The sequence below is a fragment of the Lolium perenne genome, chromosome 1 (assembly GCF_019359855.2).
Source record: "Lolium perenne isolate Kyuss_39 chromosome 1, Kyuss_2.0, whole genome shotgun sequence".
Lineage (NCBI taxonomy): Eukaryota > Viridiplantae > Streptophyta > Magnoliopsida > Poales > Poaceae > Lolium > Lolium perenne.
Genome location: NC_067244.2, coordinates 76,853,194 through 76,865,674, shown reverse-complemented (window position 1 = coordinate 76,865,674; position 12,481 = coordinate 76,853,194). Strand labels below are relative to the sequence as shown.

At 47.2% G+C, this 12,481-nt stretch overlaps 1 protein-coding gene across 6 annotated transcripts in view; it reads right to left on the bottom strand.

The window, feature by feature from the left end:
* Positions 1–8,737: 8,737 nt before the first annotated feature.
* Positions 8,738–12,481, bottom strand: part of LOC127293758 (protein ALP1-like) — a 33,912-nt gene continuing 30,168 nt past the window's right edge. Inside the window, exons 2-5 of one of the 6 annotated variants that reach the window (XM_051323433.1) lie at positions 11,365–11,698; positions 10,521–11,274; positions 10,356–10,434; positions 10,048–10,183 (exon numbers count right to left, since the gene is read on the bottom strand). In XM_051323433.1, coding sequence (XP_051179393.1) covers positions 10,394–10,434; positions 10,521–11,274; positions 11,365–11,698 — 1,129 coding nt within the window. In that variant the 3' untranslated portion in view covers positions 10,048–10,183; positions 10,356–10,393. The other 5 variants (XM_051323442.2, XM_051323449.2, XM_051323402.1 and 2 more) reach the window with 5 other exon arrangements.

Genomic DNA, 12,481 nt, shown 5'->3' with positions numbered 1-12,481 from the left:
GCTATGAGATACATAGGTTACAAATTAAAACTAGAAACCTGAAAATAAGTTACAGAACAGCTGTTGGGTCGACTTCAAGCCTGTGGCTAAAACAGGAGCATGGTCAAATGTTATTACTACTACCTGCAGGTGTTTTTCAAGCATTTCGTCGATATTGACCATGATGCTCTACTGCTACCCTGCAGGTGTTTTTCAAGTCCATTTCCAACATGAGCAAGTCATGCGACGCACCCAAGACGGAGTGGCCTGAGCTAGTAGGGCGTACGATCAAGGAGGCGGAGGAAAAGATCAAAGCGGATCGACCGGACCTCGATGTCCAGGTTGTCACGGTGGGAACAATTGTGCCAGCCGACTTCAATGAGAAGCGCGTCCGCATCTGGGTCGACACGGTGGCAAAAACTCCCAAGATTGGCTAAGCTATAGTCCCTATAATTAGCCAAAGCCCAAAGGCAATAAAGTCCCATGCAAGTCTCCATACTGTTCAGTACAGTCTAAATAATCATGGGTGAAATAAAAATATGTGGATGTCCTATGCCATGTTGTTTTTGTTAAGGCAATATACTTGTTGTATTACCAGGGGGCCAAAGGCCACAATATATAGTACATGTACAGGTGCAAATATGCAGGAAGCCCCCTAACATATGGGGAAACTACAATATACAGATATATACTCTAACACCCCTCCTCAAACTCATGGTGGATCCACAACACTGAGTTTGGAGAGGAAAAAGTCATGCTGCGCTCGAGTTTGTGCCTTTGTAAAGAAATCCGCCAACTGCAAATCTGAAGGCACATAATGAACCGCAACAACCTCATCCTGCACCTGAGCACGTGTATAAAAAGCATCAACACCAATATGTTTGGTCAGCTCATGCTTGACCGGATCACGTGCAATACTGATAGCACCTGTACTGTCAGACAAAAGTGGAGAGGGTGTCGTAACAGAGACCCCAAAATCTGCAAGCAACCACCGTAACCAGGTCACCTCGGCAATCAACAAAGCCATAACCCGCAGCTCAGCCTCAACACTCGAACGAGAAACCGCTACCTGTTTCTTCGTCTTCCAAGCAACAAGCGAACCACCAAGAAACACACAGTAAGCAGAAAGTGAACGACGATCCGTAGGATCACTCGCCCACGTAGCATCCGAGTAACCTTTGGAGCTGGAGAGAGCTAGAACGAGGAAAGAAAAGGCGACGAGTGATCGTGCCACGAAGGTAACGAAGAACACGGAGGAGATGAGCGTAGTGAACAGTGGTAGGAGCTGAGACAAACTGACTCAGAATATGAACAGGATAAGAAATATCAGGACGAGTGACAGCAAGATAAACAAGACTCCCAACAAGATGGCGATAACGTGTGGGATCAGGAAGAGGATCACCATCAGTAGGACGAAGCTTAACATTAAGCTCCATAGGAGTATCAACCGTGCGCTCATCCCCAAGAGCAGCACGAGCAAGAAGATCCTGAATATACTTCTCCTGAGAGATAGAAAAGTCATCAGAAGTGGAGGAAACCTCAATCCCAAGAAAATAGCGAAGAGGACCAAGATCAGTCATGAGAAACTGATCACGAAGACGAGCCTTGACAAAGGCAATATACTCAGGATCATCACCAGTAATGATCATATCATCAACATAGAGAAGGAGAAGGGTGCGTCCACGAGGAGAAGTGTGAACGAAAAGTGCTGGATCATGAAGACTAGGAGAGAAACCAGCAGCAGTCACCACAGAGGCAAAGCGCTCAAACCAGGCACGAGGGGCCTGTTTGAGACCATAGAGAGAACGTCGAAGACGACAAACCATCCCATCGGGAACAGAATACCCAGGAGGAGGCTGCATGTAAACCTCCTCACTCAACTCGCCATTAAGAAAAGCATTACGAACATCAAGGTGGGAGACAGACCAGCGGCGAACGAAGCAACAACAACAAGAAGGGTACGCACAGTAGTCATATGAGCCACAGGGGCAAAAGTCTCATCATAGTCACGGCCGTGCTCCTGCTGAAAACCACGAGCCACAAGACGCGCTTTATAGCGCTCAAGAGATCCATCAGAGCGAGTCTTAATCTTATAGACCCACTTACACGTGATGGGACGAACACCAGAAGGTAGAGAAACAAGATCCCAAGTGCCAGTGCGCTCAAGCGCAGCGATCTCCTCTGCCATGGCAAGCTGCCATTCAGGATGACGCTCGGCATCCCGATAAGAAGTCGGCTCGGAAACGACAGAGAGACCATACTGACTAGGAGAGTAACGAAGTGGAGCACGACGCTGACGAACAGGCCGTGAAGGGGGAGGCTCATCTGCAGAAGACAAGTCATCAGAAGAAGAGGAAGAAGGGACAGCATCGGAAGGAGCCGAGGCCGGAGAACGAGGAGTACTAGGTGGACTAGAGGAACAAGAGGATGGCGCCGAAGGGGGCGCATCAGAAGTAGGAGGGAGGGGAGGAGGGACAGCAGGGGGTGCATCTGGAAAAAGAAGAAAAGAGATATCATCCACCGGGTAGGTACCCGAGGTGGGGCGAGGATAGAAGGGACGCGTCTCATCAAATGTGATGTCACGAGAGATGCGCATCCGACGACGAACGGGGTCCCAACAGCGATAGCCCTTATGCTCATCACTATATCCGAGAAAAACACACTCAACAGACTGAGCGGTCAGTTTGGTGCGTTCGCGAGGAGGCAAAAGGACATAGCAGACGCAACCAAAAGAACGGAGAGTCGAGTAGTCTGGAGAAACACCAGAGAGACGCTCGAGAGGAATGCCACCCTGTAGAGCAGCGGAAGGCTGAATGTTAATGAGGTGGGCCGACGTAGCGACAGCCTCAGCCCAGAAATGTGGCGGAAGAGAAGAGGCAATCATCATAGCACGGGTGGTCTCAAGAAGATGACGATGCTTATGCTCGGCGACGCCATTTTGAGCATGTGCGCCGGGACAAGAAAACTGAGTGAGGGTGCCCTCCTCAGCAAGGACACCACGAAGGTGCTGAGAGATATACTCACCAGCAGAATCAGCACGGAACACACGAATGGGTGAGGAATACTGAGTGCGGACCATGGCCGCAAACCGCTGATAAATAGAGAGCACCTCGCTGCGAGAGCGCATGAAAAACACCCAGGTGTACCGTGAAAAATCATCAATGAATAAGATATAGTATCGATGGCCCCCTTTCGAATCGAAGGGAGCCGGACCCCAAACATCTGAATGGACTAAATCGAACGGTCGCTGAGAGACAGACACACTAGTAGGATAGGGAAGCTGAATCTGTTTGCCTAACCTACAACCCTGACAGTGTAACGACCCATCTCCAGAGACAGACCCCAGAAGGCCACGATGAACCAAAGACGACAGGCGAGAGTCACAAAGGTGACCAAGACGATGATGCCACTGCTGAAAAGAGCCGGTGATAGAGGCAACAACCGGAGGAGAACTGGCAGATGAAGTGGCAGCGGAAGGAACACGAAGCCAGTCTAACTACCAAAGCCCCGGAGACTGACGGCTACGAGGGCCAGCTCCAACCAGGACCTGTGTGCGACGATCCTGAACCGCACAAGACTCAGCGTCAAGAATGACGCGACAACCAGAATCGGTGAGCTGGCTAGCAGAGAAAAGGTTCATCTGAAGGCGAGGAACATGAGAAACATCAGGGACAGAGAAAGAGGGAGTAGAAAGGGTGCCTGTACTAGAAACAGGAATAGAGGTACCATCAGCCGTGACAACACGGACAGGAGAAATAAGAGACCGAAGAGCAGACAGAATAGAAGATGGGCGATCTGGCCGGATCGAAGCAGCAGACGGGCGAGCGATCCGGAGAAGCAGCAGACGGGCGAGCGGGCCAGAGAAGCGGAGGCGATCTCACGCGGGCGAGCGGCCGGATCGAAGCAGACGGGCGGGCGCCTGGAGATCGAACCAGCAGACGGGCGCGTGGAGATCGAGGCGTCGGGGAAGGCGTCGAAGCAGCAGACCAGGCAGATCGAGCGGAGGAAACAGCAGATCAATTACGAGCGACGGACGGGCGACGGAACAAGCAACGTCGGCCGGGGAAATTAGAGGATCGATTTTCGCTCTGATACCATGTTAAGGCAATATACTTGTTGTATTACCAGGGGGCCAAAGGCCACAATATATAGTACATGTACAGGTGCAAATATGCAGGAAGCCCCCTAACATATGGGGAAACTACAATATACAGATATATACTCTAACAGTTTTATTGTACTAAGTACTAGAGAGGTTTTGAGCATCAATAATATCGTCCTACAACTGTCTCTTGTTAAGGAAAAAAACACCCTAGCCACTCTAACATATTTTTTTTGCGAGAAATCCACTGATCTTTTAATAATCATCAACAGTAGTACAAATAACCCAAAAAGTAATTTTTTTTACAAATTAGTACTCGAACCACCTAGCGACGGCTATAAACACTAGCACGAGCCGAAGGCGCGCCGCTGTCCTCGCCCCTCGATCCATCGCCGAAGTCAGGCAAAGCTTGTCGTAGTAGACAGACGGGAAATCGTCGTGCTAAGGTCCCAACGGACCAGCGCACCAGAGCAGCAACCATCGTCCATGATGATAACCGTAGATCGGAAGAGAATATCGTGAACCCACACCAAGAAACACGAAAACCGACCGGATCCCAAGAGATCCGACGGGCTCACAACTCCACGTGCCCTCCGTTAACGCTAGATGCACCACCGGAACGAGGATAGGGCGGGGAGGACCTTATTCTAACTTCAGGATGTAGCCGCCGCCTCATCATTCCAAAAAAAAGACTGAAAAAAAAGAACAGAAACTCCCCGCCGGCGAGGGACCGTGGTCCACCACACTTCCAAGGCCCCAAGGCCACCGAAGGCGGAGCGGACCGACGGTATTGCCGGCTAGGAGGACGGAACCCTAGATGGGTTGTGCCTTTTTTCCGCCGCCTCCTGGGTTGCCTTCGTACGTACTGGTTTGTATAGCTAACCAATCACTCCGACATATTCGGTGGGATCTGATGTACATTACTCTTGCACCGGCTACAAAAGGGTGCAAATATGCCACTTACTAATCAGAAGATACAAGGTTGGATGATAAACCATTGCATAAACCACCTTCGGTTTGGGGCGAAACTATCTATTCATGGATCATTTCATGTTAAGGATCACAGTGCCATCATGAGGATAGACTTGCGGGATGAAGACGGGCCTCCGATCTTAACTACATGTCAAATCAAAGATTTTTTTTGATAAAAGGCATTTCATTACTTAAAATATTTTAATCATTACATCCGGCCAGCATAACTGAGGTGCACACAGTCGTTCCAATCTAAGCATGAACAGGAAAAAAAGGTATCATGCGATCTCAGGAAAAGCATAGCGCCTATGGCTATGAAGCGTCAATCCATAGATTACGCTGCCAACCATGTTAGATAAAAATATCCCTCGCCGTATCCTCCAAACATGTAGACACCTCCATAAACAGGTCGCGATTCTCGACACGTTGTAGAGACGACCACGAACGGAGCATAGCTGTGCACCGGTAGATAACCTGCATAAGGGAAAAAAATTTTATCATAAAAAAACCTTATCATTTCTACATAGCCATAATGTCCAAATAACGGAAAGCGCTCCCACCCTAATAAGTATTTTAAATCTATGATTCACACCATTTAGCCAATTGCCGAATATATTCGCAACGCTACGTGGCGAATATAAAGTAGAACCTATTTGGATGACTAACCATATAGATCTTGCAGATTTGCATCCAAAAGATAAGTGTTTTATAATCTCATCATGATGATAGAAGACACACTTTTTTACTTACATGCTAATTGTATTTTATTGTCTTTAGTAAGCATTAGGGCACATACAATGGGGTGACGTCAGCCTTCCTTAGCGGTGCCACATCAGATTTTTGCTTAGTTAGAGAAGAGAAAATAAATGGAGAGAAGGTTGTCTTCCCTTAGCTAAGAGATGATCTCTTAGAAAATAAGGGAAGACATTTTCTCCATTGTACGATATGTCTTTCCTTAGCAACATAATTTCCTACCAATTTTAATTGATTAACATTAATTGTTAGGGAAGACTATACGAGATAATACATTGTATGACTTGTATCTATTGTTATCTCTAGATGATGTGGCAGTACAAGAGAAGTGCCTTCTCTACCATTGTACATGCCCTTACCCTTTTACGAAGATACCACACAAATACCTCTTAGACTTCAGTGGGATCTTCATTTTCCATTTTTGTTTTTGTTTTTATCAACCGGCATGTCGAATCATAGATGATTAAAAGCACCCATCGAGGTGGAGTTGAATGCGTGCACGGAAGGTAGGAGCGTTAAATCTGGTTTCTGCAATCAGGAATTTATATAATCAAGGTAGAGAAGGCCTTTTTTGTGGAAGTGGAGCGAAAGTTAGGGTTAGTCTTTTTCTTGCAAATTTTACGAGATAGAACCACACGTTGTCAAGCTGTAAGGTTCTGTGGACGTACAACTGTTCTTGGTAGTTTTGCAACCCTTCCCACTGAATAAAGTTCCAGTTTTACCCGCAAAAATAGTAACAAACAATCATTTTCCTTAAAATGAGACATAAAAGCATCTCCAACAGGCGCGCTATGTAGGCCGCGCTGCAAAAAACGGCCGATATACCGCGCGCGGGAGGGAATCAGGCGCTCCAGCAGGCGCGGTAAACGGCGCGGCGCTGTAAATTTTTTAGGGCGCGCGGCGTTTTGCACAAACCGGAGCGGCATATGTGACGCGTCGGCTACAGCGCGCGGCAACGCTCCGTGCCCGCGCCCGCGCGAAAAGCCAACGGCTGGAAATTTCCCCCACCGCGCCCGCACCCTCATTTCCCCCGGCGCGAAATCCAGCCGCCGCCGGTCGACTCCGTCAACGCCCCCGACGCCGCGCGCCGCCACGGCGTAGATCCACCTCGCCCGCACCCCCTCCTGGCAGCGGCGGCCGCTCCGCCGCACTGTGACGCTCGCGCCGCCGCCAGCGACGGGCTGTAGTCGGCGCTCCTCCTCCGCGTCCCCCTTCCTGCCGCTGTCGCGTTCTCCTCCGCGCCGCCGTCGACATGTCGTCGTCATCGAGCTCACTAGCAACATGGCACGCCCATGGTGCTCGCCCATTTGCCCGCAAGGTTGCACCTCCGCCGGCCGGCCTCTATTAGCATGTGATTTGTACTCGCCAATTAGCTACAATAGTTAGTTATAGTTAAGTAATTTCATACATATGTTTGTAGAGTTCATCATACGATTCATCGGATGACGAGTGTGACCAAGAGGAAGAGGAGAACATATCGCTACTATTAGCATACCGCGCCGTTAAGAGGCCAAAATTTGGTGGATCGGTGTTCGGTAGACAGAAGTTGTGGAGAGAAATGATTGAAGGGCATGAGAAGTTGATGCGGTCGTATTTCAATGAGAATCCGATATTCCCCGAAAGCTATTTTCGTCGGCGTTTCCGGATGAGTCTCAACTTGTTTAAGCACATTGCAACGGAGGTCACCAAATATGATCGCTTCTTTGAGCAAAGGAGGAATGCCGCCGGAGAACTTGGTCATAGCACATATCAAAAGATGACCGCCGCCTTGCGTATGTTGGCATATGGTATACCGGTGGATCTTATTGATGATCATTTGGCCATGGGAGAGAGCACTTCTATCTTGTGTGTGAAGTGCTTTGTCGTTGCAATTGTCAATGTCTTTGGCTCCACATATTTGAGAGCCCCCAATGCTCAAGACACGGCAAGGATTTTGGAGATCAACGCCAACCGGGGGTTTCCCGGTATGCTTGGTTCCATTGATTGTATGCATTGGAGTTGGAAGAATTGTCCAGCGGCATGGCATGGACAATTCAAAGGCTACAAGAAGGATGCCACCATAGTACTTGAAGTGGTGGCCGACCAAGAGTCTTGGATATGGCATGCTTTCTTTGGAATGCCCGGATCTTGCAATGACATCAATGTTCTTCAACGGTCACCACTAATGACAAGACTTGCAATGCGGGAAGGTCCATTGGTGGAGTTTGAAGCAAATGGCCACAAGTACAACTATGGCTACTTCCTCGCCGATGGCATATATCCAAGGTGGCAAACATTTGTGAAGCCGATTATTCAACCAAAAGGTAAGAAGCAAACTCAATTCCACAATGCACAAGCGGTGGCTACGAAAGACGTAGAGAGATCATTTGGGATTTTGCAAGCCCAATTTACCATTGTTAGAGGACCGGCTAGATTTTGGGATCAAGAATGCCTTTGGTATATCATGACCGCGTGTGTCATCATGCATAACATGATTATAGAGGATGATCGCGGAAAAGATGTGGATCATACCCACTACGACTTGATGGGGGTTCCCGTGCAAGTGAGGAGGTCCGCACATAGGATTGCCCGGTTCATTGCCTCATACCATGCCATTCGGTGCAACGACACACATGATGAGCTTCAAAAAGATCTGATGGAAGAATGGTGGAATTGGAATGGACAACAATAGTTGCATACTGGTTGTATTTGTTTGAAAACTATGTGTTGTATTGTCTCAGGCTGTTCATAGTGGATAGTAACTAAGACAAGTAACATTGTGTATGTTACTACTCTTAGTTACTACCTCCATAGTGGGTGGTGTCATAGATGTAGTAACATGCAAAGGCTTATTTATTACCATGTAGGATCTATAGTACTCACAAACATTGTGATCTATTTGTGGCATGTATCAATCTAAAATTTGTTTGTTAGTACACACAAACTAATAAATGAACTAAAAAAAAGTTCCAATATAATAATATTAAATATATAAATAATATTTAGCATTACACGGATAAAGACAAAGACATGAAAATGATCTATCGTGGCCTAAATTTTTTCCAAATATGCTCTATCAAATCATTTTTTAGGGCTTTATGCGTTGGACGATCCCGAATTCTAGCATCTCTTTCAAGCACCTCGGCAAATACAGGCATGTCACCATGGGTAAATACCGATGGAAAGGCAGTAGATGAGCCCGCTTCATGGTTCAAATCCAGAACATTGCTTGCCTCTTCTTTTTCATCCTCAACTATCATGTTATGTAGAATTATGCAAGCTATCATAATATTGTGGATGTCTCCACGGTCATATAAACGTGCCGGACCACGCAAAATGGACCATCGTGCCTGGAGAACACCAAAAGCACGCTCAACATCCTTCCTTGCTCCTTCTTGAAATGCGGCAAATAACTTGTGCTTTTCAGTTTGTGCCATCGGTATTGACTTCACAAATGCAGCCACAAGGTAATATCCATGCTCATAATCCCTATCATTTACACGGTAACTCACTATAGGAGCTTGCCCTTTTAGTTCCTCAACGAACAACTTTGACTGATTAAGCACGTTGATATCGTTGTTTGATCCAGCAAGACCAAAGAAGGCATGCCATATCCAAAGATCTTGTGAAGCGACTGCCTCCAAAATAAGAGTAGGGGCGCCTTTATACCCGCTCGTGAATTGACCCCTCCAAGACATGGGACATTTCTCCCATCGCCAGTGCATACAGTCAAGGCTTCCTAACATGCCAGGAAACCCACGACTCTCACCAATATCGAGTAAGCGTTGCACATCGTCGACGTTGGGCCTTCGCATATAATAGTCACCGAATATGTGAATCACCCCTTCCGTAAACAACTTCAAGCACTTAACTGAAGTGCACTCCGCAATCTTTAGGTACTCATCGAGAGCATCCGCCGGAGTACCATACGCCAATTGACGAATAGCAGACGTACATTTCTGCAATGGAGATAGCCCTTCACGGTCAAGAGCATCTCTCCTTTGTGTGAACTCTGGAGACCACTCGCCTAGTGCGTGGACGATACGCTCGAAGAGAGCTCTTCTCATCCAGAATCTCCTGCGAAATACTTTCTCGGGGTAGATAGGATTTTCACAAAAGTAGTCACGTACTAACCGATCAGCAGCTTCTTCGCGTGGTCTGTTCACATACGCGCTCGGAGCACTTCTGGCGAGAGATCTTGCGTCATGAGATTCAAGGATTTCCGTCACCTCTGTGGCTATCTCCTTGGCAAACGAGTGTATGATGTCTTGCTCGGCTAGGAGGTCATCTAATGTGTACAAGGTGGAAGCATCTATGATCTCTTCCATGGCGTCTGCTTCATCAGCCGAAGTATCAGGCAGTTGATCGGACATCTTGTGAGGTGGAGCTAGCACTGTACTGGAATGAGAGGAGGGGAAACCGATCCATCAGGTTCATACAATAATTGAGTAGAAACCGATCCCAGGTTCACACATTAAAAGGTTCTAGAAAAAAAGTTCACCAACGCCTAGTGCATGGAGTAGCCCAACCAGTTCAGGTTCACACAACAAAAACTGAAGCGATTGATCACCTAGTCAAGTAGTCATGAAAAACTAAAATGATCCATCTTCATGCAGTAGCAGCAGAACCATCAGTTTCCCCTTGATCACCTAGTCAAATAGTCATCAAATACCCATTATAAGAGGACTCAAATAATACGACTGTAAGTTACCAATTACACAGGCAAGAAAAATACCTGAATCTCCAGGAAACAACATGGCTTCCATTCGACTCAAAGCCTTAGAACGTTGGGCTTTTTCACCATCATCCATCTTAGATGTGTCGGCTAAGAGCATTTTGCTGTAAACATCCAACATTTTGGTCTTGTTGTTGATCTTTGCGGTTTCAAGCTGTTGATTTGATAGAAGCACCTGGCTATCTATCACCTTTTGGCGGTCCTCCATCGATTGATTGTTAACCTCAATGAATTTGTCCAATCTTTCTCCAAGCTCCTGTGAGAGCCCTCCCGACTTGCCTTTACCAGCACGTTCAGCCTTAGCCTTATCACGGCCAGCAGATGGGCGCTTCTCAACCTCCAAGTTAAGTTCATTTGATGTGAGATTGGTCTCCACAGATGGACTCTTCTCTGCTTTTTTCATCATGTCGTTGTAAGAGGCTAGCCACTTCCCATCATCCTTAAGTTTTGCCCACATAGTTAAATGTTGGAAAGGCTGGTGATAATTGCCTTCATACTTCTCCAAGGCCATTTTTTCCAAGTCATTAGTGTTGTGACCACTATGATATATGCCAATTATAGCAAGCCACTCACCATGGAAAGCAGCGAGCCTTTTCTTAGTGCGTTGCCACTCCATTTTCAACTGATTCCGATCTCTCTTCCGGTTACTTGCTGTGGTACTACTGTATAGAGCAGCTATGTCATCCCAGAACTGCTCACCCTTCTTTCCGTTCCCTTCGATAGGATCAAGTGAGCACTCCAACCAAGCAGATGCCTACATTGTTAAAAATTAATTTAGTTGAGCCCAACAAGCAACAATAATTTACATGAAGATAACAAGGATTTGAGCAAAGATTCTCATTACCAATCTGACATGTTCGTCGGGTGTATATGTCAGACGATATGCGGTCCTTTCTCCTAATTCATCATCATCTACAGTAATGGCCTTCCTTTTCCTTTTGGAAGAAGTTGAACCAACTTGAGCAGGAGCTGACCGCGATGCAGCTTTAGGGTGCGGTGGTGGTGGTGGTGTTGAAAAGGAATCATGTGGGGAAGCACCAACAAAGTGCAAATTCTCCATGTTCTGGTATCCTTCTTCACGATGGTGCATTGGCGGAGGTCGGAAATTATAAGGATGCATTGCTGGCAACTGTCCAAAATTTATCAAGCCATCGGGTGCAGGGGTATACATTGGCATCCTATTATAAATATCAAAATTCATGAGCATAGTGTATGCAAATGCCTCAATCTGTAGTGTATATATTCAGTTGGGGAAAACAGGGAAGCTTTTGTTCCTTTTTCTTCATGCTACTTATTTACACTACACTCGCTAGATAGATACACTTGCACACATACTGATTCATCTTCTAGTCAATTTTCAGTTTCAGGTTATCTTAGCAAATTCAGTAATATAATTGTACTTGTTATTCACTGAAGTAGTACACTACTGCGGAATATTTCAGATGCACAAGAACGCAATATGCAAATTACCTAATGATGTACCATCACAACTAATGAATGGAGAAACACAAGAACACAAGATGCAAAATACCATTGATTCTACGAGCTGTTGGTGGAGGAGCTATCCATGCCATGAGGGTACATGTGCGGGGGTGTCGATGGGTTGGAGGAGGAGCTTGTGGGGGCCCCGGGGTAGAAGTACGGCGGTGGATTGTGGTTGGCGGAGCTCGTCGGGGCGCCGGAGTTGAAGTGCTGCGTCTGCGTTGGCGAGGTTGCCGACGGCCGGGAGGGCGCCGTCTCCTTGCGTCGACCGGATTTGGCCATGATTCAGATGGTTTCTTGGGTGCTGCCGCCGGCCAGCGCCGCCGCCGGCCAGCGCCACCGCTGCAGGTGAGATGGGGAGCAGGGCAATGGAGATTGAGCTGGGGCAGATAGATGGATTGAGAGCTGCGACCAGGAAGAAGAGAAGTAGTACTACTACTAGTACTAGCTATTTTTTAGGAAACCCAACGTATCGATAA